The 24,493-nt window shown below is 40.2% G+C and overlaps 1 protein-coding gene and 2 pseudogenes across 1 annotated transcript; 1 reads left to right on the top strand and 2 right to left on the bottom strand.

Annotated features, from left to right (window-relative positions):
- Positions 1 to 2,371: 2,371 nt before the first annotated feature.
- Positions 2,372 to 10,358, bottom strand: LOC148024732 (eukaryotic peptide chain release factor GTP-binding subunit pseudogene; annotated as a pseudogene).
- Positions 10,359 to 11,442: 1,084 nt separating this feature from the next.
- LOC148024731 (eukaryotic peptide chain release factor GTP-binding subunit-like) lies at positions 11,443 to 12,692 on the bottom strand (annotated as a pseudogene).
- A 5,057-nt stretch (positions 12,693 to 17,749) lies between these two features.
- Positions 17,750 to 18,942, top strand: LOC148024730 (putative ripening-related protein 1). The gene has a single exon (XM_087693762.1). It carries the CDS (start codon positions 17,955 to 17,957, stop codon positions 18,618 to 18,620), a length of 666 nt encoding a protein of 221 aa, XP_087549888.1. The 5' UTR covers positions 17,750 to 17,954; the 3' UTR covers positions 18,621 to 18,942.
- The last annotated feature ends 5,551 nt before the right edge of the window (positions 18,943 to 24,493 follow it).

The following is a 24,493-nucleotide window of genomic DNA, read 5'->3' as shown; positions in this document are numbered from 1 at the left end:
GCAAAAATTTCTTTTGGAAAGTCTCCCAAGTAGTAGGACAATAAATGCTTTTGCAGACAACAGTCCACCATAGGGATGCTCTGTTCACTAAATGATTAGTGACACACTTAATTTTGTCTTTTTCGGCATACTATTCTTTATGGAAATAATCATCAAATTGACTAATAAAAGCAAGTACAGTCTTTCCATTGCGTAACCCATTGAAAGTATGAAAGTTGAAATTTCTTTTACTTATCTTGGCTTCTTTCCTAATAGATTGTGCTTCAAGTGTCGCATCAATCATATATCGTATAGTATCTTCAGGTTGTGGTCCATCTTGATTGGCAGTAGATCGTTGAAGACTGGCCAATTGAGCTTACAAAGTTTGACGTGCTCTTCGTTCCTCTTGAAATTGCATCATAATTAGCTCCAGTTTTTATTCCATTGTTGGTTCTAGTAGATCACATTCGGCCATAAAATCTTCCATATTTTGATCGGTCATCTTGCAAAATTTCAAACAACCTCACACACTCGAAATCCTATTAGCGAGATGAGCGTATCTCAAGATCCAGTTGTTTATAAGGTTTGCTTCTTTTTTTTAGTGGCTTTTAGCAATCTTTCTTCTCCATAGTTATGGAAATTGATGTTTGTTCGAGAAGAATAAGACTTAGCAAAGAAACTTCCCGGGTGGTCCTCCGTCGCCTAGGGAGTGGTCCCTCGCGATCTGACAGCGTAGCAGGGGTTCTTCATTGCCAGGAATGCATTGGTATTGACGGATTGTCGTGAGACTGGCTGTAGAGCTCGATCATTCTAGGAGCTTTGCCTTCGCGCGAGATGGTAAGCGATTGAAAGCCCTCGATCTCAGCTTCGCTCTGATACCACTGATGCACAAATCAGATGTCGTTGTCGAAGGGTTTCGAAAGCAAAGTCGCGACCACAAAGGACTTTGAATAATTTCAGGATAGAAGGTCAATCTAGCAAGATCAGATTTAATTTGAAAGCTCAATTTTAGATAATATGTGACATACAATCAGCTACATCTGAATGGGAGCATCTCCAATAAACATCTTGACAAAAACTTATGTCATATAAACAGCCTGTCTCTTCCAAAGAAACAAAGTAATCTGAAGTAAGATCTAAGAGATTGAAATAAGATCAAGAAGACATCTTTGTATTCAGGTAAAGTTTTTACAGATACATACAACTCTTTTGCATAGATAAAAATTTTGTAATAGCCAACCAGATCTGGTGCAATTTTGCACAGATATACACAGCTCTTGCACGGTAAAAACTCTGTCACAGGTCTCTCAAAATACATTACTCTTCACCAAATAGAACTGTGATAAGATCAAACTTGTGTAACATGCATTTTCATTGTCATGTTGATGTTGCTTTGAACTGATTCAAAGGCATCTAAACCTAAACCCGGGCATTAGCAAGGAAAAGATAACTGATTGAGCAAATCAAACTCATAGCTGTCACTCTTACCAATTACATTGACACTAGGTTTACAGAACATAATGCAGCATCTGAAAGTATGAGGTCTCTGCAGGTTGTAAATTTCATAGGAATGTGGAGCTTGTAAGGCAAAGCTTTGACGGAGTTTTGCAACTGGATTCAGTGAATGCTTCAGCATTTGTGCATCAACTGTCTATAAGGATATCCAAATGTGGAAAGATTCTTTGAGAATATAAGAACTGAAGATAAATGCTGGTTCTTACAAGAAGGCTGGAAAATCATGGATTGAGGCTGGTGAAAAAGTACATGAGTTTACTATTGGTGATGAGTCCAAGCTTGTGCCAAATGGGATGTTTTGTACAAAATTCCAAAGATTGTCTAGGTAAGTCAAAACGAAAGGTTATATGCCACAGGTTGATGCTATAGGGCATTCGATTTCTTCCTGATGGTGGCAAGAGATTATAGCGTTCCATGTGTAGACACTGGGTTTCGAAGTCTTGTCAAAGGCTTGATTTGCTTCAGGTAAGCTACCAAAAGATGCATACAATCGAATAAGGTAGTTGTAGATTAATGCTACTGAATCCAATCCGATGCCGACTACCAGGAAATGCTCTCGTCGTGCCGCCCCCAGATCTTTTGTCTCTGAGAAGATTTGCAGAACAGACAGAATGATGTCCCTTGGAACATGCGTTTCATCAAGTAGCAAGGTCTCTATGCAGGGCCTACCATGTCTCATATGTAGGCAAGTTGCATGGACAGCAGTGTCACAGCCATAAGTCCTACACCATCAGCCCTAGCCCTGCAAGCGAGAATAATTTGTCGGCTTGGTTAACCGTGGCCCCTGGTTCTATCGAACCCCCATAAGCTTTTCTTTTTCCAATCCTTTGTTTCTCCAAAAGCGGCCACTCTCACTCCCTTTTTCCTTGCTTTTCCTTCAGGTTCGATATACTGTGCTCAGAAAAAGCAAGCTTGGACAGAAGACTCCTCTGAGGTTTACCACCTTACCGATTGCCACAGTTTTCCCTTCATCACAAAGAGTAAAGTGTCCCAATTGTGAAAAGTCATCGAAGCATTCCACACAGATTAGCTCATTTACCTTAATACGAGCCACTACCACCGCTCCACTTTTAACAAATAGCACTTTCTTTGTCTTGGGGTCGATCTGGTGTAGAAGCTCAATAATTTTACACTCTTCCACAACCGCATGTATATGAAGAACAACTTTGTAGCCAGCAGTAAAAATTGCATTGTGATCCAATAGCTCTAAAATTTGCAGTTGGACATCAAACTCCACTAAAGAGGGAATAGGCCGAGCCATACTTGACAGAACAAAACTAGGTGATACATCAGTCTCTTTTATGCCAGACAATCTGATCCGAAGGTTCTCCCCCTAGTTTGGCAACTCTGACCTCATTAGCCTCTCTCATTATTGTGACAACTTTCACATGGACCTTATTTGACATGATAAACAGATTGTCACCTCGCCTTACTGTCCCTGATTCTATTTTCCCTATCACAACTATTCCTATGTCCTTGAATTTGTCTATAAGTGGCATCCTAAATGGAGCATTTGGATCCCTAAGTGGGATCTCAATTGTATCCAAGGCGTCAAAAAAACAGGGTCCGTCCCACCAAGGGCATGTAGTTTTTGGCACCGTGTCTTTCATGTTGAAACCCAGGAGACCAGATATAGGGAGAAACACTACATCCCTCTTAACGTTAAAGCCACACGATTTCAAAAATGGTCCCATTTTTTTTCTCTATCTCATCAAATCTGTCTTTGGACCACTACACAGATGGATCATCCATTTTATTGACCACCACGATTAGCTCTTATGTCCCGGGGCATCAAGAACAGTGAACCGTCGCTGACTTGTTTGAAAATGTGCTCTCCTCACCTCCACTATACTGCCCACGCAGAACAAAAATGCAAACACAACAACTAAGTATGTACAAAGTAACAAATTTCACAGACACAACTTTTTGGTGGATTCCACACCTCGGATGCGCAGCAGTATGACATCCACCCCCTCTGATCCTACGCATCCTCTGGATGGGCCAACTACCCATGATCATTATCTTCAAGATCCACGAATAGATCAATCTCTTCATTGTGTATTTTTGGTATATCAGTAAGATTATCTGTCATATCATCTGTCTCTTCTACTGGAGTTTCTTATCGTTGCTCTTCTCTTGCAAATTCTTCCAATGCATAATCCTCATCATCTCTTTTCTTGAAAATCTTAATTCTTTTCCCTGCAATAGGCACTCTAAGCACTATCCCATCCAATTCTGTCAGCTCATATGTTGCATTGTCAAAGACATGTCTGACTATGTATGGCCCAAACCATATTTTCACCATCTTCCGAAGTGTAGTATGCTAATTTTCAAGGCTATTATCAAAGACTAATACCCAGTCTCCCTCTTTTATTGCTCTAGGCCGCAAGCAATGCTTACTGTCAAACCTGTCCTTATTTCTAAGTCTAGCAACTTGCAACCTGTCGATAGCTAGCTGAATATCCTCTTGTCTTCTCTCCAACTGCCGGATCCGAAGAGCTAAGAGCTCCTCTCTTGTCAAATCCTCCTGCTAAGGTAAAACAGACCAAGTCAAAGCACAAGTCTCAGTCGGCATAATCGGTTTCTGACCATACATCAACTCTGCGGGCATATATCCTGTGGTAACACTGTGAGTCGTATGATCAGCCTACAAAGCAAATGGTAGAAGTATCGGTCGTTCTCCAATCCGTCCTTTGCATGCTTTGGCTAATGCTTTCACTATCGGCGGATGCCCTCTTTCACTCTTCCCATTTCCCTCTGGATTGTATGCTGTAGTTAGAGCCAACTTGATTCCTAGTTGAGAGAAAAACTCCCTAGCTTCATCTGCATCCAATTCACCGTGATCTCCAGTGATCTTACCCACACAGCCATACCTGTAGAAAATTTCTTTCAACAAGAACTTACACACTGCACTAGTGGTCTTCGTTCTCAAAGGTCTTCCCTCAACATGATTGGTAAGATCCTCTCTAGCCAAAACAATATATCTCATCTGCCATAGATCCATAGGCATAGTAACCAAGTCAACTACCCACTTATAATGAATGCATAGTGGATAGGTCAGATGAAGCTCATCTCGATGACACACTATGGAATACATCTGACAGTCTCTACAAGTCTCTACAAAGTGAGAAACATCTTTGTACATGCCTTTCCACCAATATTTCTCCTTGATTTTCTCATAATTAGCCCACACTCCTCTATGACCAGCCCAAAGACTCTCATGAAACTCCCTCATCACCTGTAACTATGTCTCTTTATCACAGACAACCCGCAAGGGTAATCCACCTCTTTTCTTCGAGTGCTTCCAAAGAAATCCGTCCTTGAGAAAATAACCATAGGCTTTTCTTCTGATGTTCTTGAACTCTTCATCTATCCATTCATCTCTTTTTCTTAGTGTACTAAGGTACTTGCCAATCTGCAACCAATCTCCAACATAGAGTTCTTCTATGAAAGCTACAATATCATAGACATGGCGAACATGATCAACCATAGCGGCTGAAATTTCTGCATCATCCTCTTCTGCAACAAGTAGTGTCTCCTCATCATCATATCTAGCTCTAGATAGCATATCAGCCGCTGGATTATCCTTCCCTGCTATGTGTTTAAATTATGGATTTAATGAATTGATGTATGCAATCCATCTTAGCATAGCTATATCCGGAGTAGAGCAACTCGTAATCATACCTATCAATGGCAAGCAATCTATCTCTACCACAACTGAGGCTCCAATAAAGTACTCCTTGTCACATTTGAGAGCCGTAACAATTCCCAGTAATTCCCTCTTGATTTTTGGATACCTCCTCTGTCTCTCATTTAGGACTTTCACCCCAAACCGAATAGCATATCTGTTTCCATCTGCATCATCTTGACCCACAGCCCAACCTATGCCAATTGGACTAGTGTCAACTGTCAATACAATAGGCCTTCCACAATTATAATCTGCTTTCCTGAGAGTAGGAGCAATCTGCAATAACTTCTTCAATTTCTACATGGCTCTAGTGTGGTTCTCATCCCAATAAAATCTCTGCCCCTTTCGAAGCAGCTGATATAAACAATCTGCTATGTGTGCAAAAAGGGGGAATCCAAATCATATAAAACACACAGGCTCCAATGAATCTCCGTACCTCTGAAGTGGTAGAACAATACTCCATAATCTTGCCTATAGCATCCACCTTCTCAGGTGAAGGTTTCCTGCCATAATACCCACACATATGTCCAACAATGACAACCTCATTTACTCCAAAAATAGATTTTTGCCTTGATAGTGTCAAGTTCACTTCTTCTAACCTAGCCAAAATCTTCTCACAAGCTGAAATATGATCAGCCACAAAGTATCTGCATCCCTGCTCATTTAGACTCTCATTATTCTCTTCTTCTGCACACCCCTTAATGGGCACATCATCCAAGAAAGGCATGGTAAGCTGAGGTATGTAATCACGAAGGACCTTATGCATGGCATTCATCATATGCGCAACAGAATTAGTGGCACCTTGAGGCAAGGTATACATCCTAACAAGCCCAATAGGAGTTCTCATAGTGGTTATGTCCCTGCTTTCCAAAGCCAGCTGAAACTGATCATATCCTGAATACAAATCACCTAAAGCATCCAGCAAATGCTTCTACAAACTCATCCACAATTGGACCTATACCAATATTCCTGATAGTAACTCTGTTCACTGGCTGCATGTCCTGTATAAATCGGAGAGTACCATTCTTCTTTGGAACCGTAAACCACCTATTTGAGTATGGTGCAGATGAAGGCTCTAGGATTTCCATCCTGATTTTCTCATTCAACAAGTCAATTAACTTTGGTAGGTGTGCCTTAGGCACTGGAATAGGTCGGAGGTTCCATGGAATATGAGAATAGTAAAGATCACCATAGGAGCAACAATATCCGGATTCACACATCCAATCTCATGCGAGAAAAAAGCAAACCCCCTTCCATGTCGCTCAAGCATCTCCTGAAAGCATTGCTTCTCTGTGGGTAGCAAGAAATCACTATTTCCAATTTTTAATTCAGCAAGAGTCTTTGTTGAAAATTTATGGCCTATATGCTTTGGATTCCTCAAAATTGGCTGTTTTCCAGCCCTCTCTATTTGCTGATCACCACTGTCAGGTGGAAGCGGTACAGCTACCGGCTTCACCTTCTTATCCACAGTCTTGTATTTCGTGTCAATCTTGGCTTCATTATGATCCTCTGCATTATTCAAATCTTGCTGTAAATTAGCAATTCTGCACTCTGGTGGCTGAATATCCTCAGCCCTCTGCTCTATGGACTGCATAGGAACAGCCCTAAACTCTGGATGCTGAAATATTTCAGCAGTAAACTCTGTTGGCTAAAAGTTTTCAGCCCTCTGTATCTCTATAGGCTGATCATAATCAGCCGAAAATTCTGTTTGCTGAATTTCTTCAGCACTCAACACTTTTTGTTGAGTCATCTTGGCCTCTGACTCTATCTGTGACATAAAATCTCAAATTTCATGAAACATGTCCAGGGACTGCACTGATATATTACTGTGACAACTCTGCATATCAGTTTTCAACATATTTTCCATCTTTGTCATTGTATCTGCACAAACCATACTATCATACATCCCATCTATATGCTCATCATCCTCTAAAATACCTGCATTTTTCAAAATTTTCTCCTTCCTGCATATGTACTTCCTGGTAACTCTAGGCAACTTAGAAATCTTCTGATAACTCATCGAACTGTTTGCTGAAATTCCAACAAAACTGGAGGAGAAAACATTACTGCCAGGAGGCGAGAACTCCAATCTCCTTTGCTCTGTACCACCGTCGTCTTGCTGAACAGTGGTACCTAATGAAAACCCGAATCCCTCACAGTGGGCAAAGGTGCATCTCAAAGAGTATCCCTGTTTCTAGCATGGTTCACACACACAGTCATAAACTAGACTGCTCTCATACCATCTTTACTACGAATTCGTACATAAGTAGATTCATCATCCATTATTTTTGTTTCCATGCGCATCTCTGTGATGAATGGCTGTCCAAGAATTATGGGATAAGAGCATGAATCCTGCACAAAGAAATGGAAATCCTCCTCTACATCTCCAATAGAAACCCTGACACTAGGATAGACAGCATACAAATCACCTGCAGTGTTGTTGGCGGCTCTCATACGCCACCCATGCTCTACATCCATAGGCCATATATTACTTTCATAAACTTCACGAACTATGAGATTAATCTCTGAACCATGATCCACCAAAGCAACATAAGGCACCAGTTTCTCTCCAATTTTTACCATCGTTTCTGTAGTTGCCCTAGCTCAATGACTCCGCGAAAAGTGACTACGCGGTATCAAGATAGGCTCATCAGTTTCAGCATAATGCATAGGCTGAACCCTCTTCTCTGTCTGTGGAAAAACAGAAGCATTCTCAACCATAACCTCATCCTCATCCTCATCCAACTCCCCAATCAAAACTCCCTGTGTATCAGTAGTAGGCAATGCATGTCTTTTCTTCTTCAGGACTTCTTGGAACTGATCTTGAAACTCTCTTTTTGAGATGCCCAAAACCTCAGAAATAGTAAAATTCACCTCACTGCCAAGTATTTTGTCATTAAAGATTTTCTTCATGTCCGTAGATGTCTCAATATCGGAGATCAATCTAAACCCTGACTGCTTTCTCTCTTTAGGCTCTTGTCTCTTTTCTTTCTTCTGAGCATCTTCCATCTGTCATTCTAGCCTTGGTCTCAAAGACGGCCCTGCAATAGGTGGAGTAACAAACTCACCCCCTTTAGTCTTTTTAGCTGCATTTGGATTCTCTTCATCCCTCTTACGCTTCTCCTCAACAAGTACATCTACTCCCTGAGACTTAGCCAAGTAGGCATAAATAGTGTACCTGTCAACATGTGAATCCCAACCTGTCTCAAATTTGATGCTAGAACCTGCATTAGTCAAAACAGTCTGCTGAATTTTCCCCTTGTTTGCCGTCTCCATAGCATAGGTCCATAATGCTAACTGATTCTCTGATCCTTTCTCAATCTGAACTCCATATACAGAAGCATCTCCTCTAGCTGCCACATAAGAAGTACGCGCAGCCATGTCATCCACTAATTTCTTCATTCCGCATTTCCCAAAATTGGTAGCAAGCGGAGCTCCTATTTCAGTCAACCAGATCTTGCCATCTTGTCCCCAAAATACCAAATTCTTCCTCCTTACATCCTGAAAAGATTCACAATCCCTACAATGCTGATGGTCCATACTATCACACCAAATATATCTTCGATCTCTCCTAGGTGCACTAGGAGCACTCCTAGGTGCAGTAGGAGTACCAGAAGAAATAGTAGGCGTAGTCGAAGCAAACTACTCTTTCAATTTTTCCACCAATTCTGCTTTAACTGACTCTAGTGTCAAATCCGTTATGCCTTTGATTATGTCATCAAGAGAGGAAGGCATCGACAGAGCCGATGGTTTTGGAGCAGAAGGAGCCGGCATCGGTCTTGGAATAGGAGGAACGGGAGGAGTAGAAACAGTAGGCACTGGCATAGCCCAAGTAACTAGCTGAGGAAGAGAGGAAATGACAAGAGTAGAAGCAGGCATAGAAGCTAAAGATGGAGTCGGTGTCATAGATCCATTCTGTAGGTGGGTCTTCCATATCCTCCTCTTGGTCAAAGCCGAGACTGCATCCTAGGCATCTTGCCAATCCGTTTTAAGACCCATAGGCTTCGTGCGATCTTCAAGAAGCTCTCCTAATTCTTCCTGAAGAGCAGGATCTGCAACTTGCAAGAAAAGCTCAACTTTCTCAACATCCAATGCTCTTTGTTCAATGGCATCAAGCTGACTATACCTCTCTTCAAATTCTCGTATCAACTCTGAAGCAGCTAGACCTTTGTTTGGCATGTAGATCCACTCTCGGAATGACCCCCGTGTAGCCATACCAAAGTCCTCAAGGAAATACTCTTCTTTCAGGGCCTTCTTAAAATCTTGCCAATGTGAATTTTGAAGGAAAAGATTAGTCATTTTTGCCCTCAAGGCGGGTGTGACAAGGGAAGGAAATACTTACTCATAAGTCCTGCTGGTACTCCAAAAAATCCCATCTTGATCTCATACGTCTTCAAATAAGCCAAAACATTACGGCCATCAAATAGCTTCTTTTCATTCTCAACTGCTTCAATCGCCTTAGTCGCGCTAATTGCATTCTCTTGCTCCGAATATAGTTGCCTTTGTTGAGACAACTGTTGTTGATGCAACTGCTGCTGTTGCTGCATATACAATTGTGTTTGCTGATTTTGAAGTTGCATATACATAGACATATTCTGCAAAATTTGCTTTAAATCATCCGTTGAAGTACTTGAAGCAGCAATCAATGATGGAGCTGAAGTAGAGGACAAAGTAAGAATTGTAGAAGAGGCTGAAATTGATGCTGAAGTATCTCCCATCCTGAAATTTATTCGACGCTTTCATGTCGGGTTCACCAAAGATGTCAAAGGGTTTCGAAAGAAAAGTTGCACCCACAAAGGACTTTGAATAATTTCAGGATAGAAGGTCAATCTAGCGAGATCAGATTCAATTTGAAAGCTCAATTTCAGATAATATGTGACATACAATCAGCTACATTTGAATGGGAGCATCTCCAATAAACATCTTGACAAAAACTTATGTCATATAAATAGCCTGTCTCTTCCAAAGGAACAAAGTAATCTGAAGTAAGATCTAAGAGGTTGAAATAAGATCAAGAAGACATCTTTGTATTTAGGTAAAGTTTTTGCAGATACATACAGCTCTCTTGCATAGATAAAAATTCTGTAAAATAGCCAACCAGATCTGGTGCAATTTTGCACAGATATACGCAGCTCTTGCACGGTAAAAACTCTGTCACAGGTCTCTCAAAATACATTACTCTTCACCAAATAGAACTGTGATAAGATCAGACTTGTGTAACATGCATTTTCATTGCCATGTCGATGTTGCTTTGAACTGATTCAAAGGCATCTAAACCTAAACCCGGGCATCAGCAAGGAAAAGATAACTGATTGAGTAAATAAAACTCATAGCTGTCGCTCTTACCAGTTACATTGACACTAGGTTTACAGAACATAATGCAGCATCTGAAAGTCTGAGGTCTCTGCTTGCAGGTTGTAAATTTCATAGGAATGTGGAGCTTGCAAGGCAAAGCTTTGACGGAGTTTTGCAACTGGATTTAGTGAATGCTTCAGCATATGTGCTTATGTCAACTGTCTATAAGGATCTCCAAATGTGGAAAGATTCTTTGAGAACAGAAGAACTGAAGATAAATGTTGCTTCTTACAAGAAGGCTGGAAAATCATGGATTGAGGTTGGTGAAAAAGTACATGAGTTTACTGTTGGTGATGAGTCCAAGCTTGTGCCAGATGGGATGTTTTGTACAAAATTCCAAATATTATCCAGGTAAGTCAAAACGGAAGGTTATATGTCACAGGTTGATGCTACAGGGCGTTCGGTTTCTTCCTGATGGTGGCAAGAGATTATAGCGTTCCATGTGTAGACACTGGGTTTCGAAGTCTTGTCAAAGGCTTGATTTGCTTCAAGTAAGATACTAAAAGATGCATACAGTCGAATAAGGTAGTTGTAGATTAATGCTACTGAATCCAATCCGATGCCGACTACCAGGAAATGAGCTCTTCGTGTCGCCCCCAGATCTTTTGTCTCTGAGAAGATTTGTAGAACAGACAGAATGATGTCCCTTGGAACATACGTTTCATCGAGTAGCAAGGTCTCTGTGCAGGGCCTGCCATGCCTCATATATAGGCAAGTTGCATGGATAGTAGTGTCACAGCCATAAGTCCTACACCATCAGCCCCCCAGCCCCGCAAGCGAGAATAATCTGTCGGCTTGGTTAATCGTGGCCCCTAGTTCTATTGAATCCCCATAAGCTTTTCTTTTTCCCATCCTTTGTTTCTCCAAAAGCGGCCACTCTCACTCCCTTTTTCCTTGCTTTTTCTTCAGGTTCGATATACTGCACTCAGAAAAAGCAAGCTTGGACAGAAGACTGCTCTGAGGTTTACCATTGCCACAGTTTTCCCTTCATCACAAAGAGTAAAGCGTCCCAATTGTGGAAAGTCATCAAAGCGTTCCACACAAATTAGCTCGTTTACTTGAATACGAGCCACTACCACCGCTCCACTTTTAACAAATAGCACTTTCTTTTTAATAGCTTTCTTTGTCTTGGGGTCGATCTGGTGTAGAAGCTCAATAATTTTACACTCTTCCACAACTGCATGTATATGAAGAACAGCTTTGTAGCCAGTAGTAAAAATTGCCTTGTGATCCAATAGCTCTAAAATTTGCAGCTAGGCATCAAACTCCACTAAAGAGGGAATAGGCCGAGCTATACTTGACAGAACAAAACCAGGTGATACATCAGTCTCTTTTATGCCAGACAATCTGATCCGAAGGTCCTCCCCTGATTTGGCAACTCTGACCTCATTAGCCTCTCTCATTATTGTGACAACTTTCACATGGACCTTATTTGGCATGATAAACAGATTGTCACCTCGCCTTACTGTCCCTGATTCTATTTTCCCTATCACAACTGTTCCTATGTCCTTGAATTTGTCTATAAGTGGCATCCTAAATGGAGCTTTTGGATCCCTAAGTGGGATCTCAATTGTATCCAAGGTGTCAAAAAAACAGGGTCCGTCCCACCAAGGGCACGTAGTTTTTGGCACCCTGTCTTTCATGTTGAAACCCAGGAGACTAGATATAGGGAGAAACACTACATCCCTCTTAACGTTATAGCCGCACGATTTCAAAAATGGTCCCATTTTTTTTCTCTATCTCATCAAATCTGTCTTTGGACCACTGCATAGATGGATCATCCATTTTATTGACCACCACGATTAGCTTAGCTACTCCTAAGGTCTTTGCCAATTGAGCATGTTCTCAAGTCTGTCCACCTCACTCAAAACTAGTCTCAAATTCACCTTTTCTTGCAGATATTACCAAAACACCAACATTCGCTTGTGAAGCATCGCTAATCATGTTTGGTACGTAGCTCTTATGTCCTGGGACATCAAGAACAGTGAACCGTCACTGACTTGTTTGAAAATGTGCTCTCCCCACCTCCACTATACTGCCCACGCAGAACAAAAACGCAAACACAACAACTAAGTATGTACAAAGTAACAAATGTCACACACACAACTTTTTTGTGGATTCCACACCTTGGATTCGTAGCAGTACGACACCGCATGTGGACATAGCAAGTGTCGGAAGGTCCCCAAGAACAAAGAACTCTACTTTTTGCTCAAAATCCAAGAGAATAGACTTGCACGACATGAAGCAAGAAGACTAATTGGGTACAATCTCCCCCTACGCCTTGTGTGAGTGCTCCACAAAGCATGCATTTTATATTTTATTTATCTCCAAGCTCAAAAATAGCCCAAATTTACAATTAGCATGCTTTAGCTTTTTGTGTTTGCCTTTGTCTAAATAAAAAGTAAGGCACCCTAAGAGTTGTCTTGTGCCCAAATACAATGACCAATAATGAATATTTAAATCGTGCATACATGCGCATACAAAATAATAAATATATGTCAAGCGCTTTAATAAATAAATGTGTCAAAATAAATATTGGTGCCACGCCTAAGGCACACGCCCATCAAAAATGATAATTTCTTCTAAATAACTTGAATACATGCTATCGCCCAGTGCTTTCCAGTGCCACCGCTACCTGCTCTACACATCAAACTGAAGCATTCACAATTGTTAGAAATAATAAAATTAAATCGACAAAAGCGAATACCTAGCAGTCTTCAGCTACAAAATAAATAAATAGACTGGAACTCTGTCCTAACCTTAATTTAATACGAGTGCACACTCTAAACTCATAAACGTCCATTAATTTAAATATGTATTTTGTGGAATCACCTGCTATGGAATCACCCACTTGCACATTAAATTAACGTGATACTCGAAAAGGACAAGCATCCTTTCGCACAAGGAATCCACCTTGTGTACGAGCCCCGTCAAATAAATATAATTTTACGGAATCCACTACAAAACCTTACGGAATCCACCGTGGAATATACCTCCTGGCATCATTTTTATTAGATAAGAATTTGTTGCCAACAGTCCCCTATTCAATGAAAAAGAAATTGAGAGGACTTGTGAAAACGTTTTTAGCCAAAATGGGTTGCTAGTAACCCCTTATTTGGCAAATTTTTTTTTCACAAGTCCCCTCAAAGAAAAGATGGAGAAAACTTGTGGGAAGAAAAAAACATCTCGCAAGGGGATTGCTAGCAACCCTCTTCTTGATGGGTTGCTAGTGATCCCCTTCTCAACGGAAGAAAAATTCAAAGCAAGTTATATAATCTCTCTCTCTCTCTCTCTCTCTCTCATGATACAATATAATACATATTCTATCAATCCAGAGTGCTAGCATAAATTATTTTTAGGTTGAGAGAGAGAGAGAGAGAGAGAGAGAATAATTCACAGGTAGAGAGACAGAGAGAGAATGAGAGACAAAGAAGGTTGTTTGAAAGAGATAGAGAAGGAATGGCGAGAGAGAGAGAAAGAGAGAGAGAGAGAGAGAGAGAGAGAGAGAGAGAGAGAGAGTGTGTGTGTGTGTGTGTATGTGTGTGTGTGTGTGTGTGTGCTGTGTGAGAGGAGAGAATGCAAGAGAGATGGAGAGAATGAGCTACTTACATGTAGAGAGAGAGGGGAGGAAGAGAGAGATAAATAGTAGAGGTGGTGGTGGAAGCAGAAGTGGAGGTGGGTACATCTAAGGGTGGAATAAGTGAACTTTATGGAATAAGAATAGAGGGGTGCCAAAAAAGGCTCACTCAAAAAACTCACTTCTTGCCCTTCCCACTTATCAAATATCTAAAAATTTTAACTACATTGTCGGTGAGAAGCTTGATAAGCACAATTATCCTACATGGAAGTTGATGATGACAAATTTTTTCAAGGACAAAGGCATTTGGAGTTACACTAAAGGAGATAGGTCATTGGAACTCGAATTTCCTCAATGAAATACTCTGTAAAATGGACAAAATCTAAGAGGAATTGTGAATAGACATAAAGTGATAAGTGGACTATGTGTGAGTATGACATATAGTATGATGGACTATTTATAAGAATTTGAAACCCCATTATTGCTTGGAAGACTTTGGCAAGGTTGTTTGAGGAAAACACAAAAGCAAGAAAGTTGCAACTCAAGTTCGAGCAAAAATCAAGTTAAAAAAGAGAAATTGTCCATCAATAACTATACATTAAAGATCAAGAGTATTGCAGAAGATCTTGGACCTATCAATGTAGTAGCTAACGATGATGATGTTATGTGAGAATGCTTAGAAGAAAATTATACTTCGAAAATCATACCTTTAGTATCAATGGATAAAGGCATTAGTAGAAGAAAGGTTACCCACAATGTTCAAGAAGGATCTATTAATCACCAACATGAGAGCCTCTGCTGTATCGTAAAGTGGAAGTAAAAAAACCAAATACATATGAGCATGCATTGAAGCTTATTAGCAAGAAGATAGGGAAGATGCTTAGATTGGGACGATTAAGCATTGAATAACCAGTTGATAACTCTTCTACAATACAAGATCTTGTTTGTAATCACGTAGCTCTAGTGCAAAATTGGCAAAGATAGGAAGTTTTGGTGATAGACATGATTGAAGCTATCACTAAGAAATTTCAAGATCTAAAGATTCATGTATGGAAAAACCATGGAGGAGACATAGAGAGGTTGGTCATCTTCATAACAACTATCCTTACCTAGAAGAGGGGATATGTATCTCTAGGGGATAGAATGTTTTGAGTGGAAGAGATGATCATGCTAGGAATATTAAGGATAAAGTAGGGCCCCCAATATTGTAAATGCAAAAGATTAGGATAAGAGTGTAGTAACGCTAATCAGTATGGAAGAAATAATCATGGCACTGATCAAAAGGTCCAAGACAAAAGACAAAGAGGAAGAAGAAAGTTCTCAAAACTACAAGGTTCTACCATGTTCTAAACTCAACATTTGTATAGTCATGAGGCCAGGTTCCCTACATTCTTGGAAGATGTCATCATCTATGCAGGTTGCATTTCCTCTTTCTCTCATAGGTGGTTGACCAAAAAAAGGCTCAAATAGATGAGCTTGGCACAAAATTAGACCTTGCTATTGAGAAAATAATTCTTTTTTTATAAGATAATTCGCTTTGACCTCATCCCTCCCATAACTATATAAGCACTTCCTCCTTAAGCTTCATAGGGTCATATTCTCCTTCTTGGTACCATGTTTGCAAATTGAGAGAGACTTAGAGGGAGAGCCTAACCATCTTCACCATCTAAATCTTCATATTCTCCATATTAATCATCATCTCCTCTCCTCTCTTCTCCAAATCTTAATGACACTACTTTGTAAGCTCTCAAGCTATTATAAACTTGTATATAAATCTTATATAATCATTATATTGTATTATGTAGGTAAATCATGCATTATCACACTCAAGCCCTTGAAGAACCCCTTCTTCTACAAGTCAATGCTTCTGAAATTGCCCCTATGCCTTTGAAATCACCTCAAATGCATATTAACATTGTAGCTACAAAGAGCAACCTCTAATGGTCCACTGCCAAGGAGTTCCTACTGCCTAACTACTAAGAAGAGACAACACATCCTATAAGAAAAATATAAAGATTGTAGTGGCATCAAAGCACAATTAGAAACTTGAAAAGAAGCTTTTAATCAAGGAGAGAAAAATCCTTGAGAATATAGAGGCGACCCTCAACTTCCCAAGTATGTTTAAACCCAAATAAAGCAACATAAACTGGGCTTTTATAAAAAGCTTTTATTACTATTGGCCTATCAAGCTAAGACAAAAGAGAGTTATTGCATGTAGCATTGTCAATAGACTTTCAAGCAAGAATATCTTTAAGTAAATAGTATTATCATTTGTTGTTTGCTCTTGAACTAGGAAAGGCAAGATAATTCCTATGTCTTCCAATAATGAAAAGAAAGGGTCCCTCATACAAAAATTGAGGATGTGTTTATAAATCTTTAGGACTATAAATTGGTTGTGGAATGACTAGTTTTTTAATTTGATTGTGATGAATGAGAAATTAGTACCTCAATTCTGCATACAATGGCCAAAAGAGGAAAGCATGGTATAATTGGTCAACCCAAACCAATGAGTCATTAGCACCTTGCAAGTTGCGATAAATAAGGATCATCGAGCAAGATGACTCACATGTCTTGTGGGGTGAACAAATGAGAGGCTACTTTGATGACTAGCTGGATAAGGGCCAAAGTCATTAAATGCGTCCATGGACCAGAATGGAGCTCAAGGTGCAACAAAGCTTACTTGAAAGGGGCCAAAGTCATTAAATCTATCCATGAACCAAAATGAATCTCAAGGTGCAACAAAGACTATGTGCATTAAATCCCCCTTCAACTGGGAAAGAGAGTGCAATCGCAGATGCTCTAATTTTGTGGATTAAAAAGCCTTATTCTACATAAGGACATTCTTAGAAAGTGTGATGAGAGTGAGATAATAATGGATAATTATTGTTTTTTCAACTATTTTGGTTGGTTGTTCAAGGATTGCATCAAACCCTTTGCACACACTACTTAAAGGAAGCTACTTTTATATACTAGATAGTACGGTGGCACAAATTGTACCTTAGACGGGTATAGCACGTTGATGGGGTGTGTATACGGAAAAAGAAAGATTTAATCTAATAGATAAATCTATAGAATGTCTATGTCCTTGGCTAGTTCTTTGTAGGTCAAAATGGTACGATTGGGTGTTTCGTAGTGTTTATGAACCTGGGCCAAAGGAAGTAGGAAAAGTCTCATAGAGATAGATAGGTGGTTGCAAGATGTTGAGGCGAGAGGACAACAAGAATGAAAGAACAATGTAGACGAAGAAAAGGTAGAGGAAAAGCAAGAATGCTCAAGAATTGCCCACCGTGTCCACCATTTGTGATGTGCGCAAGTTGAGGCAAGAGTACATGACAGGCAGCCCCGTATGTTATGGAAGAAACAGTCACATAACTTGGCATGTGACATGCTACTTGGGCAGCACCCATTACACTTGACCAATGGGTACTCGTGCCTAACACCCATGCGACACAATACATCGATAGCATCGCTGACACCGACTTAGAAATTACTGACACGATCCTCGAAAACAAAGCAACATCGGCATAGAGTTCGATTATCGATACTTTCCTGCAGAGAGTTTTTCACGTGCATGTATTTGTCGCTAGTGCGTGGCATGTGCTATCATTACTCTGTTGAGACCGTCGCACCGAGCTTCGTCGAAGCGTACGAGCGTGGTTTCCCAAGAGCTGCGGGAAGGCGAATATCAGGATGAGTGAGATTCAGTCTTCGATAAATGAAGGCAAGAGGGGACGAGCCCTAGCTACCTGAGGAAGATCGAACAGTTACTACAGAAGAAGAGATCTATCTAGATACATATAACCCTCGCGTTGTGGCTTATAATAGAACTGCATAGCAGCTATGGCGGCATACTGCTGCGCACGGAGGAGGGTTGTACGCGCGGGGGTACTGTGGTACTGGACCGCAGTAGTGCTTGTAGGGCTGATAGTAATGGCGGAGGGAGGAATACAGGGGGAGGATGATGATGTTGTTGTTGCCGGCGTGCAGACATTGGAGCTGCTGGAGAGATCTAGTGCGAAGGCGCCGAAATGCGAGCCGTCGGGGTATTTACCGGGGACGAGCCACGGGTGCAACAGGCACGGCTACTCGGACTGCTGCGAGGCCGGGGAGAGCTACCCGCAGTACGAGTGCTCGCCGCCGGTGCGGAGTCGGACGTCGGCGACGCTGACGCTCAACTGCTTCGGGAAGGGGGACTGCGGCGGCGGGCCGTCGGAGTGCGACAACCGCTACCACAGCGACGACGACCCCCTGGTAGCTCTGTCCACGGGCTGGTACGACGGCGGCAGCCGCTGCGGCAGCAGCATCACTATCCACGGCAACGGCCGCTCCACCCAGGCCGTCGTGGTGGACGAGTGCGACTCCGCCCATGGCTGCGACGCCGATCACAACTACGAGCCCCCCTGCGACAACGACGTCGTCGACGCTTCCCCCGCCGTGTGGAGAGCTCTGGGCATCTACCCTGGTGACCCCTCCTACGGCGGGCTCCACATCACTTGGTCTGAGTAATAGCTTCGTAGTCCACCCAGATCCGTCGTTCATGCTATTCCGCTGGCTGCACATTTCAGTCGTCTCGCATATTAAGATGTCGAGTCGATCTCGGCATCATATCATCATCAGCCCCCGCCCCCCTTCCCCTCTCGCTCTCGCTCCCGAGAATATATATGTTCGGCAACATTGTGTGCCAAGAGCAAATAATTATAGCCCTCTCGTCATTGACCTAAAATACAAGTTTATCGCTGACCTTACGAAACTGCAAGGACAAATTTAGGCTGAGTGCCTAGGCATTTCATTTATTCGAATGGCAACGGCCTGCAACACTATAAATAATAACGACCTATTGCTTTCGAAGGCTTTTGGATTGTCCCCCAACTCCATGCGTGTGTGTAAATGTGTGAACATGTGTGTACATGTAAGAGAGTTTGACCTTAAAGTTTACACCCATCAAAACTGCCTTGCCATAGAGACGACAAATACATTGAAGTTTTGTCCATATTCCAATAAACTAGGGAAAATGAGGCAAGCATAGCTAAATTTTCAAACCGTGCCATTACAAAAGCAAACACAAACCATCCCATTTCAAAAATTAAGTTATTAACATAGATATCCTATTTATACTAGTATAGATTAAAAGTTAATATTAATATGTATTAATGATGTGTTAGTCATACTAGCTTATCAATGTTAATTATAGCTCATGCTATTGATATATTACATCGACTACACTTTCCTAATGTACTAATCTCAATCATCTTGCATGTTATGTTATTAATAGGTTATATTAATTACGTTATATTAATTGTAACACATTCTACTATAACATGATATAATGCAATGTTATATTGATTATATAAATAATAGGTCACATTGGTGTCTTATCATTCCATGATATAAATAGATCACATTATGTATAGCATGTTCTCTTAATTTTATTGACATTATATTATCTTACTATATTAATAATATATCACATTGGATATATTCATATTATATGAACATAAATCAATGTGCGTGTACGCACACACACATAAACTCTTTGTACTTTCACTCTCGACCTTTTCTTTCTCACATTTTCACGTGGAGTGCACCTTAAACCTCTCATTAATATGTATGTATGTATGTATGTGTGCCTATATGTGTGTGTGTGTGTGTGTGTGTGTGTGTGTGTGTTGCTAGTTTATGTGTTGTAAGTTCACAATGTGTTTGTGTTATTTCTCTTTTAAGGAAAGAAATGCAAAACTTAGATCTACTATAAGTCTTAATTGTATCATGTTTATAAGCATGTGTATCAATGTGTTAAAGTCTCCATTTTTTCATGTTAATATACGCATGTAAATATGGGTTAAGAATGCCTGATGTGGTATTGCGCTTAAATGTGTTTTACATGAAATGTTAGACATGCTTGTGTAGATCTAGCAATTGCATCTATGTTTTCAAACCGTTGTAGTATTGGAGTGCAAAGCATTGTAAGGGTTTATGATGCTAGTGCGAAGAACTTGCCTAGACATGTAGGACACACACACACACACACACACACACACACACACACACACACACACACACACACACACACACACACACACACACACACACACACACACGCATGCACGCACACGCACACGCACACGCACACGCACACACACACACACACACACACAGATTTAAAATTCTTGATCTTGAAGTTGCGATGATGTAGAGGGAAGCTAGTTTTATAAAAATGAATGGTATGGCTACTTATCATTATTTTGATGTTTAGGATAAGATTTCTCTTATTTGCTAGTTTTAATATATTTGATGCCATAGAATAGGTTGTGAGCACATGCCTCTTAGCTCAAGTGTGCATTTTCCATAGTTAAACACACCTATATTGATGGCCTTAGGTTCATTGCTCCACAAAATAAAAGTGTAGTTACACATGTGCTTAAATGCATTGTATGTTCTACTATTCTTCCATCTATTTGTTTTATTTTTTCTAATTGTCATTCTATTTGTTTTCTACTACTTTGTTAACTACATGTATTTTAATAGTCCATTTGTTATGATTGTGAGTGTGATGAGGTTTTCCAAGCTAGAAGCATAGGTGTGGGTTTTCCCTCAAGGATGAGAGAGGCTGGGAGAACTAGTGCATTCATGCTAAGACCATGCCCGAGTGGAAAAATCACATAACCAGAGGAGAACTATGATTCATATCATGAGATGAGTGAACCACAAAGTGTACTTCCCTTTGCGACACACTCATTTGTGGATACTACTTCTCCAATTTTGGGCTAGATGCAAGTGTGCAATAGACATAAGTGTCAACTAGAGTAGACAAAGACTAGACTAGATATTGAAGACAATGTAGGTGTAGCCATAGACTTAATATGGTCTAAGTGTAAGGCCTATGTATAGCTCAGGGCCTATACCTAGCACACATCTATGTCTACCCTATGCATAGAGCTATGCCTATGCTTAGCCTAAGTATAAGCAACATGGTTCTCGAAGAAGAGGTGGGATTTTGAGCTTGGTGATGGTGATGAGGAGATAGCACAAAATGAGGGCCACCTTGTGATCAATCAAGAGCGGGACTTACATAGATCTAATGATACTCTTATTAATGTGTCTGATGATGATGATGATGCTTGTTAATTATATGCTAATGAGGATGATGATGGTTGCTTGATAGAACCATCATGTGGCTTCTAAAGTTGCACACCATGCATCCAATAGAAATGCACAATAGATGGTTGCCCATGAGAGACACAAACACTCTCTCATTATTTTTCTTTTTCCCTCTATCTCATTATTTTTCTCTCCCCCCCTCTCTCTCTCCTCTTCACTCTTCTCCCTCTCTTTCCCTTCCTTCTCTCTCCCCTTGTCTAATTTTTTCTCTCTTTCCTCTCCATTTCTCCCAACCTCTCGCTCTCTCTCTCTCTCTCTCTCTCTCCATCCCTTTCTCTCTCTTTGTTTCTCCCTCCCTCCCTCTCTTCCTCATTGTTCCTCTCCCTCACCCTCCTTCCTTCTCTCTCCCTCCCTCCATCTCTCTATTTCTCTCTTCCCCTCCCTCCCTCTCCATGTTTGATTCTCTCTCGCCCCTCTCTCTCCCTCTCACAAGAAACTTTTAATCATTCCCTATATAGGAAATTTTACGAAATGTTAGAAATTCACTGATATTTCCTATATATGTATCCACGCATTTCCTGTAACATATAATTAGGGAATAAAATTCCCCACATCTACTAGTAGGGAATTACACATCAAAATAGAGAATTTCCTACATTCTTTCAAAATGTCCTATATAATAGAATAGGATAATGTGATTCCCCACTTCTAATAGTAGGGATTTATAGATCATTGTAGTGAATTCCTATGTTCTCTCCAAATTTTGCTACGTAACAAAATGTAAGAATGTCACACCCCACTTCTAATAGTAGGGAGTTATATGTACATATGGAGAATTGCCTACATTCTCTCAAAACTCTCTATATAGAAGAATATAGGAAATTCAAGAATTGGTCTAGGTAGATTTAGCTTATAAAAAAAATTACAAAATTATTAAAGTTGGAATGGACCATGTGAAGATGTCTAAGAGCCATCTACCCCAAGTACACACATATACACACATATACATGCATGCACACACACACATGCCCTCTCCTCCACTCCTAGTTAAATAGTCATATTTAGATGCACTCATGAACTTGTTTTTCCTTGCACTAAATGTTGGAAACTCATTGGAAATGGTCCCCTATATTATATAAATGGGTGGACTCAAGTTAGTTACTCAATCCTATGCTAAACATGGCTCTATTTTGTTCATTTTCTGTCCATCTAGTACAAAACTGCTTCTTGCTTTTGCTTATATAATTTGGGAATTTATCCTCCTTACTCCTTCAAAATTTTATTTCAATGGTGCAACAAACCATGTGAAGGTAACATATGACTAACTAATAACTAATTGTTAGCCAACATTTGAGTTGCTCAATGCATATAAACACTAGTATACATGATACTTTGATTAAGAGGAGGGGACAATTTGTTGTCTCTGATATGGACTCAATGAAATTGAATTATTAGTGAGCTTCTAATGAGGATTAGTTATGCATTAGTTTATTGCTAGTGACTATCTCACTATGTGTACAATTAAAAGGAGTGATTAATCATTGATTTTCTTGATTATGGAAATCTTAACCTTAGTAGGTATCTTTTTAGCACCTACTTTCCAAAGCATTAAGTTCAACACTTTACTTAGTGTCACCTTTCAAGTTCTTACTAGTAGTTTTTTTCTTGAAGTGTCAACAATGGTGTCAGGGTAACATGTCTTCCACATTTCTTTGATGTGGATAGTCATGTTGTCATATCACTACGTGGACATAGTGTGAAAAACTCTAGAGTGTATCGTCATCCGACTTTCTTATTGATCTAGAGAGTCAATGTCATCATAGTCATTAATGTTGATGTCCATGTCATGGATGGTTCAAAATAACTAGATTTTTGGATAATTTTAGCCTGTTTTTTATATTATTTATTTGTAAATTATCCTAAAAAGCTATGAAAACTTCCAGAATAGGGTGATATGCAAAAAACAAGTGGCTTTTTCAATGTTGGGGAGATTTCATTTAAAAAAAAGAAGGTTTGCTAAAATGGTGCATGTTGCAATCGCAGTTAACATGTACCAAACAACACTCTGAACTAGGAGAGGAAGGAGTGATTAAGGAGTGAATAGGTATGACTGGATAGCTTTCAAGAAGATACTCAGGGAAGAGTTTTACATTGAAGACACCAGTTTGATTACATGCAAGACTTTTCACGAGTGGGTTTTACAATCCAATAAGAGTCTTGTGGCTATATAATTATTAAGAGAATTTGAAAGTCGATTTGAGTAGTTAGATCTTGGAGAACAGCAAGCTCTTACAAGTCAGAAAATTGAACTATTTCTACAAGCAGCACATCCTGAGCTTCAAGAGAAGCTTCATGATTCACTTGAGGTTTAGACTACAGAGACAGGTCTTAAAACAGAGTGGAGGCATGCCAAGGAAGTTGTTACTACACTTGTGAAAAATCATAGAAGAAGAGAAAGATTGCATGTCTCTAGCTTGCCCAGTGTTACTGGAAAAATAGTTGATGTATCCAGTAAGCCACCCACTTCTGTGGCTAAACCTATGGTTGTACCTACTGTTCCCAGTATTAGAGAAGATGTATTAGATGAATTGGTTAAAGGTGAGATCTTGAATTGAAGGTCACAAAATTGGATGAAAAAGGACAAGAGGAAAGGGGATGGGTAACAACCCCTAAACCAAGAAAAAGATGTATGTGGTGTGATAGTTTGCAGCATGAGAAAAAGGATTGTGTTGCTTATTCTCAGGAGGCTTTGACACAACAACTCATCTTTTGGAAAGATGGCAAGATCCATGCACAAGAAATGTGGTTGCCTCTTGCTTTGAATTTCGAAAAGGGAGGTATGGATAAGTTGTTAGAAGGCTTGGCTGTCCGAAATGCTTATGCGGATGTACATGCTTCTACTTTTGGTCTATAGTTGGATAGAATACCTGGCCAAGTGATGGTTGGTCTGCAATATGGACACATACTTTGCATGCAGCTGAAAAGAGAAAATTTAGTTATAGTGAAATGTCTCATGTAGGGCAAGATATTCGTGACATAATTGGTTGGGAATCACTGGTAGATGCATATTTAGTATTTGCATATTTAGCAAAGGTGCAAAACATGAATGTGCTTGTGAAAGAGAAAGAGAGATAAAGATAATATAGGGACATCTAAAAGAGTGACAAGAAGAAGTATGGATCTGTCTAAAGCTACAAATCAGCCACCTCTATGGAAGAGGGCAGTTAGGAGCAAAAATAAGATAACAAACAAGAGGGAAAAAAGAAGAGCAAGCAGCCAGG

The sequence above is a fragment of the Lygodium microphyllum genome, chromosome 15, assembly GCF_053477565.2.
Source record: "Lygodium microphyllum isolate KBCC chromosome 15, Lygodium_microphyllum_v1.1.10, whole genome shotgun sequence".
Taxonomy (NCBI): Eukaryota; Viridiplantae; Streptophyta; class Polypodiopsida; order Schizaeales; family Lygodiaceae; genus Lygodium; species Lygodium microphyllum.
Note: the sequence above shows the minus strand (reverse complement) of the source record. Positions and strands in the feature narration are given on the sequence as shown.

Excerpts from the sequence above, each read along its gene's own strand:
- LOC148024730 (XM_087693762.1), top strand. The coding sequence starts at position 17,955 with ATGGCGGCATACTGCTGCGCACGGAGGAGGGTTGTACGCGCGGGGGTA.